This window comes from Leptodactylus fuscus, chromosome 3 (genome assembly GCF_031893055.1).
Source record: "Leptodactylus fuscus isolate aLepFus1 chromosome 3, aLepFus1.hap2, whole genome shotgun sequence".
In the NCBI taxonomy this organism is placed as follows: Eukaryota; Metazoa; Chordata; class Amphibia; order Anura; family Leptodactylidae; genus Leptodactylus; species Leptodactylus fuscus.
This window is the reverse complement of record NC_134267.1, coordinates 114,946,231-114,968,352: the sequence shown is the minus strand read 5'-3', so window position 1 is coordinate 114,968,352 and position 22,122 is coordinate 114,946,231. Positions and strand designations below refer to the sequence as shown.

At 37.2% G+C, this 22,122-nt stretch overlaps 1 protein-coding gene across 1 annotated transcript; it reads left to right on the top strand.

Moving 5' to 3' along the window:
* Positions 1 to 7,228: 7,228 nt before the first annotated feature.
* POU3F2 (POU class 3 homeobox 2) lies at positions 7,229 to 8,994 on the top strand. Its single transcript, XM_075266659.1, has one exon. It carries the CDS (start codon positions 7,292 to 7,294, stop codon positions 8,438 to 8,440), a length of 1,149 nt encoding a protein of 382 aa, XP_075122760.1. The 5' UTR covers positions 7,229 to 7,291; the 3' UTR covers positions 8,441 to 8,994.
* The last annotated feature ends 13,128 nt before the right edge of the window (positions 8,995 to 22,122 follow it).

The window sequence follows — 22,122 nt, the reverse complement described above, 5'->3', positions numbered from 1 at the left end:
CAATACAGCTCAAATACAGCCATCCAGGGGCACATTCATATTCAAAGCAAAGTGGCTACTTGGGATCACAATGGCATCACTGTGTGAGCTGCTTACATTATAAAAAGCACTAAAAGTTATTTCCTGTACACCCTGCTGCCCTACAAGTAACTACAACAATGTGGGCATCTACATGGAATGTATGGTATGAGCAATGTCACTGTGTAAACAGATGTGTGTACAAGATATATATATAGATAGATAGATAGATAGATAGATAGATAGATAGATAGATAGATAGATAGATAGGAAAAAAATATATATATTATGTGGCCATAGCACATTATGTCAGTGCATGCCATTGGTAAGAGGTTCATTTTATGCCATGGATTTTTATAGTACCTACCAAAGTTTATATCTCAGCCCCTCAGTCCCTGTACTACAATGTCTTATTTCCCACATGCTTTGGCAATGCTACTGAATATTTAGTTATACCAATAAAGCTAAGAAAAAATATTACAGAGAAAGAAATGTGCAGGCAGTTTTTATACATAAAAATGATAGAGACAGAACATTATAAAATAATAATAGATGGAGATAAGATATAGATGATAGATAGATAGATAGATAGATAGATAGATAGATAGATAGATAGACGGATACTAGATAGATAGATAGATAGATAGATAGATAGATAGATAGATAGATACGATAGATAGATAGATAGATAGATAGATAGATAGATAGATAGATAGATAGATAGATAGATAGATAGATAGATAGATGATAAGAGAGATAGATAGATAGATAGATAGATAGATAGATAGATAGATAGATAGATAGATAGATAGATAACAGACAGATAGATAGAGTGAGTGAGTGAGTGAGTGAGTGAGTCTTGGCTTATAACTATATGACTATAATACATATAATCCTTTGTCTTGATGATAGAGAGTTTGTTTCTATAGCTCATTGTTTCAGGGTAAAACTAATATGAAACCTATAAGACACATGACAACATTTCAGACTCTGGTGATCTAGCAGTAAGATCCTTATAGATTTTCTTCCGCTTTTTGCATTTTCAGATTATGTATAACTAGCTAAGCATTTACAGCGTCAGTTGAAATTACAGCATAGTAAGAGACAAATACACTATGAAAAACTTTGAGGAAACTTCAGTTAAATTCCTCCATTTATTTGTCTAGTGGGAATCAATATCCTGTCACCATAGTACCTGGAAAGTGGGCAATTTGAAAGCTGATCCATATATGCATGTGAATATGTTTTAATATCAGGGAAGCTATGATATGTCTCAGTCATTTTCCATCCATTTTGTTTAGATTTTTTTTTCAGCTTTGAAATGTGTTTTCTATATGCCTTAGGGAAAAGCCAGCAGCAAGTGTTGCTATAGACTTGTCATAAATTTATCCCATCCACTGTAGTCCTCTTAGCTGTTTCATTAGAAGAGCCAGCTGCCTCTTTGTGGGGATGGGTTTTTAAAGCAATCACTTCTAAAGGAAGCCTGGGCCTCAGTTTTGTCCCTTTGGCCCTGAAAGTTGAAGCCTCATTCAAGCGCTGGGTTTATGCACCAAATCAGGCTCCTTGTCTTGTGAGAGCTGCACTGAAGACATGCACTGAGTGTTCACCATTGAATGGCTCATACAGAGGAGGTTAAAAGGGGAAGGGTGGGGGAGACCAAAACATTCACTCTTCACAATAGTTACATTAAATGCGACCAGCAATATGCATTACAAAGAGACACCTCAATTTTCATTGTACTGACAAACTAAAGCCTCAACCCCATTCCTTCACCAATCTGAGGTTAGTGAACCAAAAATGGATATACCATACATACAAAACTTGTGGAATCCACTGAGAAAACACTTTCTGCCTAGCGGTTCAGCCTATTTATTTTCTCATTGCAACCAGAGAACAAAACAAATCTTTTAACTTCACCCTTTCCAGCTTGTATTTTCTTAGGGATCCAAGCAGCTGAACAATCATGTATGGATGAATATTGTGCAGGTTTTGTCTCACTGGTGCAAAAAGTTTTTATTTTATCTTAAGACTTTATAAAACATAAGACCAGTGGAGTAAATAAATATTGCACTCTGCATATTGTCTTTGTTATGTTCATAATATATACACACATTAATAGCATAATATAGGCCCATTTATTACATTCATACTACTCCATATTCTGCTTAACCTTCAAACCTCTTGTTACCTATGTTATCAACCAATTAGGTTATAATAATGTAATAACTATTGATAAATATACAAGCATTTATTATTATTATTATTATTATTACCGTTGTTGTTATACAGATCCCATTAGAGTGTGCTATTGCGTAGTGTTGTATATATACCCACAGATGTAGTGGTGCCATATAATAACCAATACAGGAATTTGTAGATAGTAACTGCGGGGGAAAAATGCCATTTCCAACTGCAGATTAAATAGATAAATGGATAAAGATGGAAAGATAGAAAGATAATTCTGTATAGTGTAATACAGTAAATATATAAATTGTATACAAGGAGTAAATTTATGTAAAGATAGATAAAAGATAGATAGATAGATAGATAGATAGATAGATAGATAGATAGATAGATAGACAGACTCTATCTATCTATCTATCTATCTATCTTTTGTGAACTAGTATAGTGCTCCACTTTCCGTTTTTCTTGAATTTTCAGAACATCTGGGGCATGAGTCTATGTAATCTAGTGATACTGCACAGAAGGACCCAGGGCATGTCTGGGTATTAGTGTGTAACAAGTCCAGGGCTGCTTAGGAGACATAATGCAGTAGTTGAAAGCTTTGCATGAGCTGTTTGAAATCTCCTATATTTGAAATGGAGCACAGCCCTGGTATTTGCTCAGCTGCTTTGAAGAGTGAATGAGCTGAACCCAGCTCTGCAGTGGGGACCCCAGGCACAGCATCACCTTCACCTTGCACAGACATGAGAGAGGAAAAGCCTGGATCTCTAGGCAGCTAATAATGCACCTAACACTCTGTCATTCACCCTCTAGGACTCCTCTCACTGAAGTCTCATTTACATCGACTTTATCTCCAGTCCCAGTGCTAGAGGTAGGACCACTAAACACACTGAAATCAGGTGTATTCAACGTATCCAGTACTAAGACTGCCCAATACCCCAGGGAGAATGTGAATTAATTGATAACCCATTCAATGTCTCATCAATAAATATTACTTTCTAATGTAGTGAGGATCCACTAGATCCAGTGGGTGAAGTGAGAATAGATAGTTTACAGAGTTAATGGATAAAATAAGTTCATATACATAGTCAATGAAAGTACAGATAAGTAGTACATACAGTAAATAAAGAATGAACAGATGGTTAGATGATAGGTAGGTAGATAGATAGATAGATAGATAGATAGATAGATAGATAGATAGGAGATAGATAGATAGATAGATAGATAGATAAAAGATAGATAGATAGATAGATAGATAGATAGATAGATAGTTTATAGTTATAATACACAGATGGATATACTACATTTATAAAGTGAGAAATAATGGATGAATTAATAGATAGATAGATAGATAGATAGATAGATGATAGATAGATAGATAGATAGATAGATAGATAGATAGATGATAGATAGTTTATAGAGATAATACACAGTCAGACAAAATACATATATAAAGAGAGAGTTAGCCAATGAAGAGACAGATAAGTTAGATATGTATTTCATCATAGATAATGATGAAACAAATGACTAGATAGATAATTAAATGACAAATAAATAATGCATAGATCATGAAGAAGCATATGATAGAGAGAGAGAGAGAGAGAGAGAGAGAGAGAGAGAGAGAGAGAGAGAGAGAGAGAGAGAGAGAGAGAGATTATACGGACATATAAAATAGATGGATGGATGGATGGATGGATGGATGGATGGATGGATGGATGGATGGATAGATAGATAGATAGATAGATAGATAGATAGATAGATAGATAGATAGATAGATAGATAATTGGGTGAAATGAGGATAGATAGTTTACAGTGTTAATGGATAAAATAGATTCATAAACATAGAAAATGAAGAGAGATAAGTAGTACATAGATAATGAACAGATGATTAAATGATAGATAGATAGATAGATAGATAGATAGATAGATAGATAGATAGATAGAGAAACAATGAAGAGACAGATAAATAATACACAGATGATGAAAGACGCGGATGACTACAGATCTCTAGATTATAGAGATAATACACAGAATAGATATATTAAGAGTAATAGACAATGAAAAGACAGATGGATAAATAGATAATAAAAATCAGAGGACTAGACAGATACTGTAGATATTACGCTTGATAGATAGTAATACTGCTATGAAGTTACCGGATTTACACGAATCTATGTACAGAAATAACAAGAATGATAACTGAGTGACCTGAGCCAGTAATGCCGGACACCATATCATATTCTCATTGCCAGACTGACGGAAAATAGATCGCATGTTGTGAATTACGGTCTAACCACGCTGTGAATTCTAGAATACATGAGAAGACTGTTGTGGACACAGACCTCAAGCAGTGCAATGCATCCAGTTAATTCAGTGCACCAGACAGGATATTGATACAGTCCCCTGACAGTCTTCTGCTTGATGTTATCTGACACTGTGATTGTACTTTACCCATTAGAGATTATACGCTGACTCCATTTTAACCACTTCAATGCCTGGCTGGTACCACCTGTTACTTTAAAATGTCCAATATATTATTCTGCATGTAGGAATGAGGGTGTATTATAATAGAGCATGCAAAACCAATGGGTGTGTGTGGATTGCTCCTATCAGAGCAGTTAGTGTTACGTATATCCATGGTACAGGTCTGTGCACACTAGTGATATTCTGGTTATTATGTCCTGCTAATGACGAATACTGCTGTTTATATGTTTGCAGAAATATACATTAGGTAGTACTGTATGTATATTGTACTACAATTCCCCCACTCCATATTCTGGTGATAAAGCTGTACATTTATGGAATACGTCAATTTACTTTACACAAGTCAGGATGTATACAGACGAAGGAGAATGAAGTTTGTCAGTGACAGCAGAGCTAAATTACCATTGGCACTACTTATTGTTCTTTAAGGGTGGATTTCTACGTGGTTTTTAGCTGTACTACAAGTGATCCTAACATAGTTCTCTGACAAATTAATCTCTGCTATACTCATAGGCGAAAAAGTGAGAAAATAGATCGGACAAGACTGCATAGTTACCTCTAATAGTAGATCCATGACACCCAGGATGTTGTACATCCAGCTGCCAGATACTATTGGCATCAGGAAAGACATTCACTGACCCCATCCATACTAATTCCTCAGTACGAGGGGAGTCAATACATCCAAGATCTGGGGGTATTAGGGGTCATTACACAAGACGTGCCCTTTAGCTTCAGTTACACTTATTATACAATATTCACAAAGCGGATCTTCTTAAAATTAAAGGAGCATAATCAGTAAGGACTGTACTCATAGCATAAGTCATAGGGTACCATAGAACTGAGCATACCATTCGCCAATAGCTCCTCTATGTACTATACAAGGACACACGTGGAGTGTCTACTATACAGATCGATAGAGAAAATGGCACATTATTACCTGCCACTCTGATGAGACAGCACCTAGTCAGCTCTAGATGTCCACCTGTCTTTAGACTGCAGATAGATAGATAGATAGATAGATAGATATATAGACCATAGATAGATAGATAGATAGATAGATAGATAGATAGATAGATATTACATAGATAGATATTATATAGATAAATAGGAGATAGATAGATAGATAGATAGATAGATAGATAGATAGATAGACCTATATGACATAGATAGATATTATATATATATATATATAGATAGATAGATAGATAGATAGATATTACATAGATAGATATATAGATAAATAGGTGATTGATAGATAGCTAGATAGATAGACAGACATTACATAGATAGAGAGAGAAATATTATAAAGATAAATAGATAGATGATTGATAGACAGACCAGTATTAGATAGATAGATAGATAGAAAGACAGATAGATATTACATAGATAGAGAGATAGATATTATAAAGATAAATAGATAATTGATAGATAGATATATGATAGATAGATAACTTTTTAAGGACATTATAGGAAGCCTTCAGCACCAATGATAAGATATATAGAATAGCACTGCCAATTCCTCCTCTATATACAGTACACAGACACACGTGGAGTGTGTACTCCACAGATCGATAGGGAAAAAAACTCATTATTGCCTGTCACTCTGATAAGACAGCACCTAGTCAACACTTCGGGAGTCTAATAGATTTAGATCCTGTCAATCTATTTATATAATGCGGACAGGTACGATAGACAGACAGATAGTAGGTAGAGATATAGATAGAGAAAATATTCAAAGACAGATGGTAGATAGGTAATAGATAGGTGATGTATCAATAGATAGATAGATCAATAGATAATGTATTGAATGCTAACATATGACAATACATGATAAATAATATATAGATAGCTAATAGATGGCTGCTGTTAGTGATGAGTCCAGGGCCAGATGCAGCGGTGTTGCCCCCTCAGTGCCCGTCTTCAATGCTTACATGCCTGGCACCTGCTGGCAGTCCTAGGGTGCAGGTAGCACTCTCAGCAGCAGTGGCGGCTCCTCTGCCATTGGCTGGGCTTTGCCTCTCCTAATGCCATCCCGTTAATTACAGTGACATCACCGGTCGCGCCTCTATTGCATAATGCCGGCCAAGTGACAAGAGCTGATGTGTGTGATGCTTGTGAGTAGCTGAGGTGAGGGGGTCTCTGGGGCAGGACACGAGGAGTGCGGGGAGAGGGGCACGGCCGCCCCACACTCTCCACAAAGACTCGGACACTAGTTTATGGGGTAAGAGCAGCTTTATTTCCCGGCTGAGGCACCGCGCTGGCCCTGCACCCGCCGCCCACATCTCTCCTCTCACCGCTCCTCATCCATGTGGCTGCTGCAGCTGCAGGTTGGTACAGAGAGTGGGCGGGGCGTTCCAAGCTCTCCACCAATCCTGTGGCGGGGCTCTCTCCGGTTGCTAATGGTATCCACGTAAATCACAAAGCAGACAGCCAATAACAAGCGCTTAGGGGCGGGGCCGGAGACGCGTGCACAGGCTGCTGCAGGGGAGAGAGGGGCAGAGACACGCAGGAGAGGGAAGAGAGAGAGGGGCGCCTGGGGCGAGGGGAAGTAGCTGTCAAATGCTCGGCTCCTTTAACCAGGGCTATCAGTCGGGCTCAGAGAGTCATGGCGACCACAGCGTCTAACCACTACAACCTGCTGAGCTCCAGCTCGTCCATCGTGCATGCGGAGCCCGGTGGCATGCAGCAGGCTGCGGGATACAGGGATGCACAGACTCTGGTGCAGAGCGATTACACATTGCAGAGCAATGGGCACCCTCTGAGCCACGCACACCAGTGGATTACGGCTCTGTCTCACGGGGATGGGGCACCCTGGTCCACTAGTCCCCTGGGCCAGCAGGACATCAAGCCCACAGTGCAGCCCAGCAGGGAGGAGCTGCACAGCGCAGGTACTTTACAGCACCAGAGCAGAGGTCCTCATCTGGTGCATCCGGCACACGGGAACCACCATAGTGCAGGGGCATGGAGGACCACCACCTCAGCTCACCTGCCCAGCATGGCTTCCACCAACGGCCAGGGGCTCATCTACTCCCAGCCATCCTTCACGGTCAATGGCATGATCAACCCTGGCTCCGGGCAAGGCATGCACCACCACGGGCTGAGGGATGCCCATGAGGACCACCACGGCGACCATGGCCATCAGCAGCAGTCCCAACAGCAGCAGCAGCAGCACTCCCAGCACCAGGGTCACCACGACCACTCCGATGAGGATACCCCAACTTCAGATGACCTGGAGCAGTTTGCCAAGCAGTTCAAACAGAGGAGAATCAAACTCGGATTTACCCAAGCTGACGTGGGACTAGCTCTGGGCACTCTGTATGGCAATGTCTTCTCCCAGACCACCATCTGCAGGTTCGAGGCCCTGCAGCTCAGCTTTAAGAACATGTGCAAGCTTAAGCCTTTGTTGAACAAGTGGCTGGAAGAGGCGGACTCATCCTCTGGAAGTCCTACCAGTATAGACAAGATAGCAGCTCAGGGCAGGAAAAGGAAAAAGAGGACCTCCATTGAGGTCAGCGTAAAAGGGGCTCTAGAAAGTCATTTCCTCAAGTGTCCCAAGCCATCTGCCCAGGAGATCTCATCACTTGCGGACAGTCTACAGCTAGAAAAGGAGGTGGTCAGAGTTTGGTTTTGTAACAGGAGACAGAAAGAGAAAAGGATGACTCCACCAGGAGGGACTATTCCAGGGGCAGAGGATGTATATGGGGCTAGCAGAGACACACCACCACACCATGGGGTGCAGACTCCTGTCCAATGAACCCCCAGTCCCCCGACACATAGAACTTTTCATTGTCCTTTTTATACTATGAGAGAACAAAGCAGCTCACTGGACTATCATACTTGGTAGCAGGTGTAGTGATGTGTTATGACCTTTACAGGCGGCTACCCAGGCAATGGAGTAGAGTGAGTATACACACCAACATGGCAGGGGCTTATGTAGAATAAAGGAAGCCACCCAAGTCCCCAGCATATACAGCGGTGACAGCAAGAGTTAGCTTTAGCCCTCGGAATAATGATGATTCTAACTACTACTGTGTATCTAATGTGGAGCCCTAACTTACAACATTGACTTGATGTAGAAGTCTAAATTTGCACTGTAAGGAAATTGAAGTTTACATGAACCATTCAATGAAGATTTCATTCCTCCAAAACCCATGAATAGACTGATGGTCAGTATATACAGGGAGCATTTGTAGGGTTAATGACACCATGTGACACAGTGCTCTCCTTTGTTTTAAGTTTTTATGTGTTTGTGGACGTTTGCTATAAAAGTTGTGTTCCCAAATTTGTGTTCTTCTTATTTACACCCCCTCCCATCCAAGACAAATAATAGCCGAGACACTGTCATATGTATTACTATTATTTCTACAGTCTATAGCTTCTATACTGTAAGTAGGCTTCATTTGCAGCCAGTGTCCAGGCATAGTACATAGAAGGGATAAATCAATGCTTCATTCTACCAAAGAGGCCTGAGGTCCCGAGGAGGAAAAGGTTAAGTGTATCCAGAATAATAGTGTCCTCCATCCCCGGCACTGAGGCCGATCAGCACTGTTGTCTCCTTCTCACCTCTTATAGATTTATTATTTATTCCAAGCCAGGATATCTTTCCTTATTAATACATCCCTTCCATCATATTTCATTTTAGTGATTGCCATTTTTATTCAGAATTTTTCTCTTCCCCTATTCCCAGACAGATTTGATTTTTGCTTTCAGCAGATGTGAGACTTAGAAGGGTCTTGCTTTCATCTATTGTGGGAAAGGGGCTAGGGGGACAAAGGATCTACCCGTTTCAATCTCTATTCAGTGCGTTGTCTATAAGCTGAATTCTTGGACATTATCTTGGAAGTAAACCGCTAGCCCTAGTCTAACAAAGGCTTTGGTGGCCAAAAACGAGCCTAGTAAAAAAAAAAAAAAAAAAAAAAAAGTTCCATAGGACAAGTGGGAAGGGGCATATGAGACATGGCAGCCTCAGATATCTGTCCCATCATTAGCCATGGCATTTGTTTTGCACTGGGACATTGTGTTGCTCTCCAGCTCCAAAAGGGTTAACTTGATGACAAACTTCATTGAAGTGTTCCATGTCTAAACAGGAATATGGGGCACCCCTGGCTCTATAGGGTGTTGTGAAAGTGGGCATCACTCTACCAACTCACCATACTGTACAACTCTGTAAATATGTTGAAATGTGTCTTATAAATGCAGAAATAGTTTAATCGTTAATTTTGTCTATGTTTTTTAATGCTGCCCAGGGAGATATTTTTCATATAAGTGGTCTCTGCCTCACTGTATATTTATTTCTTCAAGAGATTCTGGAAACTTGTTTTTTTCTTTTGTTTTGTTTTGTTTGATTTTCCTGTCGGTTTTAAGAAGTAGGCAAATGAAATCTATATAAAGTTGTACATTTTACAGACTCTCTTTCTGGTCTATTTTGAATGTGCTCGTGGGGAGAAATAAAATGCAAATCTCACTCTATATTTATGTTAAATGAAAATTTTATTATTGACATAAAGTTACAGAAGAGCTATTGAATCCTATTTCTTTTCTTCATGTCACGACATATCTGATATTCTGGATCCTACATCCTGATCACATACAATATTCCAGATATTATATTTCTGCTCTATGTATGTGCTGTTACAATCTTCAATTTGGTTAATATTCGCTTTCTGCGTTTTCTACAAGGATACACTTTCCATACTGAGCGCTGTTGTCTTTTATTATATAGACGCTTCTTTATTAGAAATAAGAAAAATGAATGCAAATGAAGTGTAGATGAGCTAAAATCTATAGTCAGGTTCTAGATGATTTCCATTATAGTAAATATTCCAATAAATTTTTATTACACAGATTTAATTACAGCATTGACTATACATGTCTAGGGAATATTATAGTTAGATTTGGATTATTATTGTTACTTTTTTAATGTATCCGATTGGAGTAATAGGTGGAATGTGAGGGGTAGATTGGGTTATTATATTTGATCATCTTTTCTAGCAGCAGTCAATACTACACGCGTTTTAGATTCAGCTAAATGATCTTATCAATAGTCTGGAAGGAAAGTGACAGAAAGAAGAAGTGTTTGGTGACCGCAGACATGCTGATGGGGAAAATGTTTAAGCTGAGTATAGATCTCAGTGGTCAATGCTATCCGGTGATCACAGGCCGCCTGTGCCCTCTGCAGGACGTGTCCATAGGCTGGGGCCTTTAGCTGCCCAGACCCCTGCCCTGATGGATATCTGGACTACAGTCTATGCCAGGGGCAGGCGGCGTGCTGTAGGGCATGAGAGTCATCTAGGCGCTATTGATATATCTATATATAAAAATATATATGTGTGTGTATATATATATATATATATATATATATATATATATATATATATATATATATGTTTGTGTGTGTGTGTTTCAAATGCTATTTTATAGATATCTTTTTTAATATATAATATTAATATGCTGTAATGGATTCCAATACAATCATTCTAATAATAAGAACCTATGGCAGGGTCGCAGTTGTTATATTTGGTGTACTATACATTGTTGCCTGCACAGAAGGCCTTAGCCTGGCACTGGATGTGTGCTAGCACTAGTCACAGATGTTTAGCATTGCTGGTGCCCTGGGCTGGTTGTTGGTAAACAAAAGCTTATGGTTGATGGTAATGCAATGCTATACTATGCTATACCACCAACCTCCTGGCACTGCTCCTCCACTGGCATCACAAGCCAAAGCCAATTTTATGGCTATTTATTTCACTACATTGATGCTTGTTATTTCCTATGGAAAGTATTTGTAATGTTGCAAATAAGAAAAAACTGAAGAGAATGGCAGAATAACAAACTGCAAATATATATATATATATATATATATATATATATATATATATATTGCTAGAAGCTTTCTGATATTTCTATTATAAATTTCTTCTGTCTATGTATCATTATAATCATATCTATTTACATAATCTACCATTTGTATGTAGTTCTTCATAATATCTATCTATCTATCTATCTATCTATCTATCTATCTATCTATCCAACTATCTATCCATCTATCTATATCCACTGCTACTTTAAATACTGTTTAAATAATAATATTAATAATAATAATTGAGAATTAGCTGCTTTTAGTAAAGAAATACGGTTTGTTTGTTTTTTACTGATGTTGATTTTTTATGTGGATGCTAATTTAGGTGTAGATAGCGCTATTTATACACACATGGGGTCTTAAATATTCGCGTTAGTTTTTAACTATATAAAAGTATTTTTAGACTAAAACTATTTTTATTATTATTATTATTATTATTATTATTATTATTATTATTACTACTCCTAGTGGTGGTGGCAAAAGCGTCAGTATTTTTTAGTGGTGGAAAAGCGTCAGTATTTTTTTTTACATCCCAGGTTTTGCTACATTGTTATTATTAATTCCTAAAATAAAGCAAAGCTGCACTGTATGAATTATGTATTGCACTAATGTTATATATTGAACTAAATCTCTTCCCTAAAATACACATTTAAATATCCATTCATTCATTCATTCATTCAATAAATGCATTTTTGAGGAACAAAATAACATAAAACCCCTCTATGTACAGATTGTAGTTAGAAAATAAATATCGTGCATCGGATCGGTACACAATGTGATTTCTGGTGCCCATAGAATTGAAGTTTTATTTCAATAATTGTAATCAATAGAGGATAATATTAATGGTGAACATAACACTACTAACAATAATAATAATAATAATTCTTATAATAAAGGTGATAAATAAACGCGGAGGGTAACTATCTGCGACTTCTCAGCCTAGTGTGTATTATACCTTGTCTCTCCAATATGTGCAGAGTGAGAAGTCATTAGTGACCCTGTATAGACCTCCAGCAATGTGGCTATCACTGTCCTATAGATTAATAATGAATACAGGAACATGGCGCATTTGTTGCTGTTGTGTAATGACCTGGCAATGTGGAATATAACCATTCATTTATTTATGAAGCAAATCTACATCATTCCCAAGCATCATTCATTGCGATTCCCTCGGCTGTGCAGACAGCATTGTTATTGGATGTTGTATGTAATCTAGCCTAAGATTTGGGGTGTGTTGGTGCTGAGTGGACAGGCATAGGAGCTTGTGTGTTGTTTATGAATTAAGAAGCCGCCATTAGTAAGGAATAACACATTGCAAGGGTCAAATGGCCTTTAATAGGTCAAGTCTGCTGTGCATAGAGTGGAGCTCCCTCCAATGGGAGAGGGCTATAGCTGTTTAGTATATATGGATGTATTATGCCCCCCTCCCCCCCAGTAGCCTGGGCTTTGCAGGAGTTGTGCACAACATCCATTAGGCTGTGATTGTCTGGGCGGGCTGAGGTGACTTGTATAGCCCTGAACATCCAGGCACACACGCATCACTGATTAACAGTATATATTAAATAAACCTGTTTGTACACATTGTCCCAGCCCATAGAAGCTCCGGCTTATTATTCTAATTACTGTAATTAGTGGACTCAAATGCTTGCTGCTTGATTCCAGGCGACAGCCACTGGCTTTACATTGCTGGATGAAAAGAACACCAAGTGCACCGCACACAGATGAGGGTACATAGCTATACACTGTGTAGATAGGTGACATGATACACAGGTAGTGGCAGGACATGACTAATAAATATATATATATATATATATATATATATATATATATACATATATATATATATATATATATATATATCCTGAATGAGGCAGGACATGACTACACCAGCTCACAACACTGCTACATCTCTAGTGTATAGTATATATATTTATCCTGAATGGATCCATTCATCCAGCTGCACATATCTCCCCATGACTGATGTGGATACTTGCACTCCACCTAATACCTTAGGTAAATAGAAATCACTTATGCATCCGCATTGGTTTAACCAAATTGCTTTTTCCCCTCGGTGCACCTAGGTTCAGTGTAATTGTGTCCCACAAGCCTTAAATGAATGTTACTATTAATTGATAAGATCAGGTAATCAGACATTGCTTTTCGATAGGGAATTGTAATTAAAACTTCAATCCCCTCTTGCTCTCTCTGTACATAGTTGGGGAAAGTTCGGGGTAATAGAAGACAGTGGTGTGGAGCTGGGATTATGTCTTCTTACCTAAATTACAATCGCTATTGATCAATTGTTGTTAGTTACCTGGGATTAAAGGGTCACAAAGCTCCATTGAATGGTTGCCTTGTATATGTGGCCTCAGAGAGGCCTTAACCAGTGCAGGTTACTGTATGGTTATTGATTATTGGCAGGATGATGCAGCATTATAGTATTGTGTGGGAATGGTCTGCACAAATTATAGGCATGACATGCAATGTTATTTCCACTCACTGGTGATAGATAGATAGATAGATAGATAGATAGATAGATAGATAGGAGAAACTATCTATTTTAATTATAAAGTCTCAATACACATTTTTGGATCAGTCTTATATAATGAATTGATACAGTGAATAACACCTATAGATTTGCATATTACTTTATCATTTTGAAGATGTATCAGTCACTGAATTTCATGGCTGTCTACACCAAGTCCAGATGTTAACCATGTAATAAGAAGTGCTAATGTGCTTCCAGATTTCCTTGTGACTACCATGGCAGAGATTGCAGCTATTTTGAGCAAACATTTACTTGTGTGAGTGTGTTGTGTGGATGCTTTGTAATACACGAGTGATACAAGTGCTGTTATTTTAGCTTTGATGTTCTTTCCCATGGTATTTAGACACTGAGCACTGCTTTTCTCTTTCTGTGCTGGCCTCTTGGATTCTATAATAGAGTTCTGGCGACCTCTATAGACGGCATTAAGGTATTGCCCATCATTAAGCGGAATTTCCTAAATACTATTTCCACGTTTTGTAACTATAGTTTCCAGTCCTAATGCGGACTATAGAGATTTAAACCATCCAAACTGTATACATGGAAATAGCTCTATGATACATGTGTATAATTACTTATCTATAGTTCATGATTGGGCACAATTTAGTTTAATATTTTATTTTTAATTAGGACTGATGACAAAGTTATTGAAGCCTAAAATGTATTCTCTATGATATTTACAATGTTCTTCCTTTTATTGTTGTCTTCTGTGATAAGACATCACGCTAGAACAAATTGCAGAAGATCGGGTTGACTCTGCTACATATATATATATATATATATATATATATATATATATATATATATATATGTGTATATATATATATATATATATATATATATATATATATATATATAGGTCTTATTAGTTATGACCATATTATGATTTTAATGTGTAGTGAATATATGTGTAAATTGTAGGAGAGGGGAGACATTACCTGCATCCTTCAGTTATATGCATAAGAAACATACATATATGTTTTAGCCAATATTAAATATAATGGAGAGTTTATTAACTTTAGTAGTGGATGTTGCAGCAGAGTTGAGTTTGTCATTTACCGCTCCTATATAACAGGGTAATGCGGCAGATTTCTCTGCACTAGTATGAAGCACATGGTGACACCAGCTCTGCTATGTCTGACAAGTTGTGAGGTGCATGTGATATATTTTGGCTTCTATTGCATGTGATCATCCAGTGTATAAGATGATAGGGAGTACTTAGTAGTGAGCTCACCCTTGCAGTGTTGACCTAGCCTACAAGCTTCACACTGCGACTTTTCCTCTTGTCTAACATCACAATACAACCAAGTGGTTCTTATATTAGTAGGAACTTTTCATTGACAGGGATGTGTGACAGGAGGAAAATAATTTGCAAGTCTCTGAAGGTTTGGAGGAGTGATCACAGGACAGGCTGTATTGTGACAGTGCTGTGCTGCTATGGTGAGATGTAGCTTCAGATGAGCCAGTGACAATGCCATCTTCAAAGCCTCTCACAACAAGCAGCCTCACGTTTGATATTTTGATTCAATAGGACCTGAGCTTCACAAGATCCCTCTTCCCTGTTTATCACTTTCTTCCTTCTAGTTCTGATTTCTTCCCTCACCCAGTGTCTTTCTGGTGCCTGCTCAAATTAAGCTTGTCTTCTTTCCATCCTGACAACTGTTCCACGACTTGTCCTTCTTCAAGCTCCTCAAAGACTCTCTCATCCTGCCTGATCTTCCCCAGCAATCCTTCTGAATTTGCTTCTTGTCTTGCAGCTGATGCTGAGAATGCTGAAGGATAATGTATTTAAGTGGCACTATGCAATAGATGCACCAGATCCAGGGCCCTGTTCTCTGTGTAGCTGTTCTGGTGTTTCCAGGCTGAAAAGGGTTAATATTGTACAGAGGGCAGTGTATGAAATTACTTTTATTGCAGTCTATAACATAATGTGCTATATTGTAGTATATCATCAATGTTAGATATGTCATTATAATAATGTATAAATAGGGACCATGACAAAAATAATGCTTCTTAGGATCAGTAACATTTTGTTTGGCTTGTATCTATGGGCCACTGTGCACTGGTGTATGGCGTATGCGTGGTTGGTATACATCAGCATATATTTATTTTATATTGCATAGGAAAGCATAGTCGGACATACTTTTTAGTTTTAAAAAAAGTAAACTGTATTTTTTATTTAGGTAGTTAATGGCTTACCTGATACTTATGTCACTGTATGCCTATAAAGTGGAATATAGCAGAGGCTCTGGTCCAGGGATATATACCTGAAGTACACTTCTGACATAAGCAGAAACATGTGAACAGAGGCTTACTCCAAAAAATAGCAGGCCATCTACAATTTGCATTCATAATTTCTTGCAGTCTATTGCATGATTTGAAGACCAATCAGTCAATACCATTTGTTGTCACATAAACATACTGCAACTGCAGGCGTGACTGTGCCCTACTGACATTTTAAGGTTTTATCTTTTTTATTGTGCAGTTAGAGAACCAGAAAACAGGAACAGCAGTATATGACAGACACCAATGGTTCCAAAGAAAGACCCCTTTGATTGTAATGGGGTCCATTCTTTATAAAGTGTTCCCATAAACATGCTGCAGATCAATGCGTCACAGTCAAAACTTATGATTCACTATTTTCTCACCCACTTTTTTTTTTATTTGTTGCTTTCTAAAATTGAACCGATTCCTAACTATTTGGTATAACTCATACCCACCTTCATCTCTCTTCTAATCAGCTTTATTTTAGGCCTGGTTTTACAAGACCCATAGACATAACATTGAATATTTTCTTTAGCCTGTATATAAAATACATAACCTGATACAAATAGATACATTTTATATTCTATAGAAATTAACAGAATCAATTGAGACAAATGTTATAGTACCATAGGCTGTGTAATAACAGAAATAGTTCATGTACATCTCAAGTGACTATTAAAGAAAAGAATAAAGAGTAAAGACTAAAGATTTGGTAGCATAATATACTTTATTTTCTTATGTCTAACAGTAATGTATACTATACACGAACCTTTATATCCATACCATATTAGTAGTAACAGCAGCAGCAATAATAATTCATAAAAAGATTAATTATGATAGCAATCAATCTCATAAATTATAGTTGTCATTATTCTTGTCATAACACAGCATTTAACATATATATATATATATATATATATATATATATATATATATATATATATTTATTTATTTTAATATTGAAATGTACTAGGCCCTCATTCTACTATTTTTCCCATTATTTACAGTGTTACCTTGGTTTTTATATGGAAAAAAAATTTGTTGTACACGTATATTGCAAAATGATATACACTATTGTACTTCAGCAGTAGCATTGAGTTAGACCTGTCAAAAAAATGCTGAAAAAAACCCAAGACAAAACAAAAAATACCATTGTGAATGAGCCGTTACCATGAAATTCCTGCATTAAAATTAAAACCATTCAATATCATCATTAGTTTTTTTTACTAGCATGGCATTATATATATATACTCAGTAGTAATAATAATAATATATACTATGATTGCTATCATTATTATGAATAGCATAAAATAATTTTAACTTAGTTCACTATAATTCTTATTCACCTGCTTCCAGATTTGTTTAAGATTAATAACAATGTAATATTACTACAATAGTACGCTATTATTTTTATAATTATTGTTCTGTGGTTCTATCATTAGAATAATATTCTTAACAGTCAGTTTCTTCTTATTAGTATTTAGTGTTTGAAATGTAATACTATTATTAATAATCATTCCTATCCCTATTACATTCCTATTATTCCTTCTTCCGTCTAGGTTAACCGAAGCCCTTTATATTCCAATTTTTCTCAAAGACAATGTAGCAGTTTACAGTGCTTTCACCATTACAGACTCATTAATAAGAGCATCTCTGAATCTGCGAACCCTGCAGAACTGCAAAATGACTTTTTACACTATGGCAGAGTTTAACAAAAGATGACATAGTATATGGATATTCGATTTTGTGTATCTCCCATACATAATGAGTATGTGAAAAAAAAAAGCTTCTAGTCAAAGGGCATCTTATTAGATGAGGTTTGTATGTGGCTTTCTGCAGCCATGCAGCCACACTAATTCACAGGGAAAAAAAACATTTACAAATCATTAGTATTAGGCAGTCCCATTATACAGGCCTTTCTTACCCATTCCATTATCTTTCCTTTTCCATTTTCATGTAGCTAATTTTACCTCTCCATTTTTATTGCTGTGCTTACTAACCTTTAAGCTGCAGTGGGTATAATAGAAGGGCAAACAATTTTCTCACAGTTAACTAGACAGCATAAATGTCACATGTTGCAAACTGAAGCCTATTTGCAAAAAGAAAAAGAGACAAGAGTGAATACATAACATGCTGTAATCCCAGTGATTTGCTTTCCACATTGATGCTGCTGAAGCTCGCTTCCACTGTATCTTTCTGCTGGAAAGTGATGGATTGTTTACTGCAGCACTAAACAAAGAAATAGTGGACGACTTCACCATACATCACATGGCAACTGGCCTTTACACACCCCAAGCAATGATAGCACCCTGGCTTTGGAAAACTCACTTTGTGTTATAAAACCAGACCAACAATTATCAAATTATTCATTCAGATAGACACTGTATGACATTGAACTGGACAGCAAAGCCCATAATGATGAGACCTATATCCCGAGATATAAAAGACCCTCCAATACATTCAAGGAATAATAACATTAAATATCAATAGTAATAAAAGATATGCAGAAAGAAGTATTCATTTTTATTAATTTTATGATGTAAATAAGGATTGCCCCATGTCTATACTTCAGACATAACAATTAAGATAGCAATTAGGATATAATACAAAACATAAATAATGTCATAGGGTGAATTCACACTGTCTTATTCCTCCGAATGGGACTTGCAGAAAACCATTTACATGCTACAGAAGCAGGAATTGATTTTCAGTTGTTGAAATTTCTGCAACAAATCTGCCACATGTGAATGTACTCCTACGTTGCTTATTACGTTGGGGTGGATATGAATTATCTACAGTATGTTAGCCCTTCGCTAGGTTTATTGCTGCACACCTCGGAAATCAATGTACAGATATGTATAGGCAATGGTAGGAGTAGATTGTATAGCATTGATGTAAAAATAATGTTATTTCAGTGCAGTATAGCTTTGTTATAAATCACTACTACAATGATCTGAACTGAAAAAAATAAACTTTTTGCTTTGGGAAGCAATAATAAAATCAGGCTTATCCAGTCCTGTTATGTAATTCCCATTACAGAATATTTCCTCTCCTTTCCACTGAAATGACTGATAGAGAAAAATGTACAGAAAACAGTGAATAGAGTTGGATTTGTGCACCAGAGAATCCTCCAATGGTCCCCACTGGGCCCCTTATAAAACCCCAAGGTCTAGGAAAAGAGACAATCTCATTTACATGTTTGATATATAAAATTACTAAAAAGGATACCTACCCTTACACAGTATACAGAAAAGGTCTGCCCTCCGAATCATTTTTGGTAGGCCTAAAGAACTTCAATCCGAAATTGGATTAGATTATGATATTTTATGATTCAATTATGTAAATTCCATCAAGACAGTTTGTTTAGTTTTGTCTGGGGTAATTTGGAGGACATTTCCTTCTTAATATAATATTAAAGAAATTGTGCATGGGTCTTTTAACCGTATCTAGAATAGGCATGGGAAAAATGCCAGCCAGCAATTGTCTTGGGTTGTCCAAAGCATTGGTTAACCTGCATGTTTGTCTCAGCCAACTATGCATGCTAATCCCTATGGATAAGATAAGGGATGCAGCTGCCAAACACCTCTGGCACAACTTATCTCTTGGGGAAACATTAAGATCATGTGTAAAAATTAAACATGATTGATGCACCATTAGCATGATTCTGTCTAGGAGTCTTTAACCTGAACTTATAGTCACAAAATGTTCTGTAGCAGCATAATATTTCTATTGTACTGGCTACAGATTGCTTCCTTTCCTATAAATAAAGCGGAACCTGTAGCGATGGCCATCACATGGTTGCGTTGTAGACCAAGGACCCTCCACAGTTCTACTAAACCAAATGTAAACTATAAGGTTTTAAGGCAATTCAGGTTTGCTTCAGTGAAAGCCTTGAGGGGGTTAAAAAGTCCAAATATGACACCAGTCTTAACACAGTACAATTACCGCATATGTCTCCCTCACATGGACCAACATAAACCACTATAAGGCTAAGGCCCACATTGCAGAAAAACAGCTTATTTTTTGTTGTAGATTTTTATGCAGAATTTTGATTCAAAGCCAAGATTGGTTACAAATGGAATGGGAAATGTAAAGGAAATATTTTGCTCGATCCACTCAAAAGACCGCAGCAAAATTTGCAACAAAAAAGCAGCTTTTCCGTAAAGTAAACAGCATGTTCATATGTGTAGAATAAAATCCAGGCATTGAATAGTTAAAATAAAATAAAATAAAAAAATGTAAATTTTCTGTACACTATTTTTATTTGGTAAGATAAACTGCCCCCACTGGGCAACTCCTGTGAAATACTTTTGCCATCATTTTATATTATTACTTGCAGTTCTCGTGTTAGATCTCGTACGGAATCCGATATCCCAAGCTTATTTACATGCTGTGCACAAGCTCTTTCTTTACTATGTAATTAAACATTAAACAACACTGCAAGAATGAATATGCAAAGCATGATGGGCACATTATCAAAGACAACAAGAACACTAGCATTTAGTGCTGGGAAAGCTGCACACATCTCTCCAGGAACACAGCATAATGGCTATGTCCTGACAGTGTTTATACAGTGTTTATATCAGCAGCATGGATGGCATGCAGTGTTTCTGGAAAGGTATCCACTCCTATACAGGCTTCCGTCAATACTCCATTTATTAAAATCATTTCAGTAAAAAATAAATGAGATACATGTATATTCTTAACAACAAAAATATACCCAAGGATATTTTTCCAATGAGAGAGAATTATGTGCCAATCACTAATGGCTGCGACATCTTCATGCAGATACAGATTGGACAGCTGATGCCCAAACACATTACTTTCACAATAAAATCAAATAAATCCATTTGAAGATTAAAGAATTTTTCTCTTAAATATAATGAGGGTTAATATAATAGATCATTGCAAATTTTTTTCTATGTAAAAGTAAGTATTGAAAGGTTGAAAATGCGTCAAAACCGGTTACATTTTAAGCCGGTTGCACACAACTATGTACTAACTGGCTGCCGTTAATGAACGGCATGGACAACACGCGGGCGACACACAGATGTCACCCATGCATCACCTGTGCACCCACCATGCTTCCACGGCCCCTTTCATTTAATGAATAAGAGCCACTGAAAGCGGGGCCCAAAATCGGACAGGAATAGGATTTTTCCATATTTTGCCGACTGAACTGTCAGCCTGCACACGTGAATTAGACGGTCATGTGTACGGCCCATAGAAACAAATTGATCACGCTCACGGTCATCTGCAAGGGGGCTCAGACAGCAGTTGTCCTACAAAACATTATTGATTGACAGTGAATGGATCTATTTTTATAAAATTCAGTGATGCATTATGCCAAGGTTAAGACACTATTTACATTTTTCAAGAAAAAGTGCCACTCATGCCTACAGGTGGTGTCGGGTATTGCAATTCAGCCTTATGCACTTAAATAGAAATAAGCTGCAGGAAGCGCTTTTTTTCTAATCTTGTAAATTTTTCAAGGATCATATCACGGTTCCTTGTGGGACAGATCCATGATCGGTACATGTAAAATTCTATGAGCCAAAACTGTTCCGTCAAATGTCTTCGGTTCTGAAAAAAATAAAATAAAATAAAGATTTTTCTCAAGAATATAAATCTACGAGAAGCTAAAATATTGGTGCATCTCTGTATAACTGAGTCATTCTCCACTTGAAGCCTTGCTTTGAGAGAGGAATACCAGCGCATTTCTAAGGCCCCATATGGAGTCCCATGACATACAAGGTATCATATAATA

What these genes read in the sequence shown, in the direction of transcription:
- POU3F2 (XM_075266659.1), top strand. Translation starts at nt 7,292, where the DNA reads ATGGCGACCACAGCGTCTAACCACTACAACCTGCTGAGCTCCAGCTCG.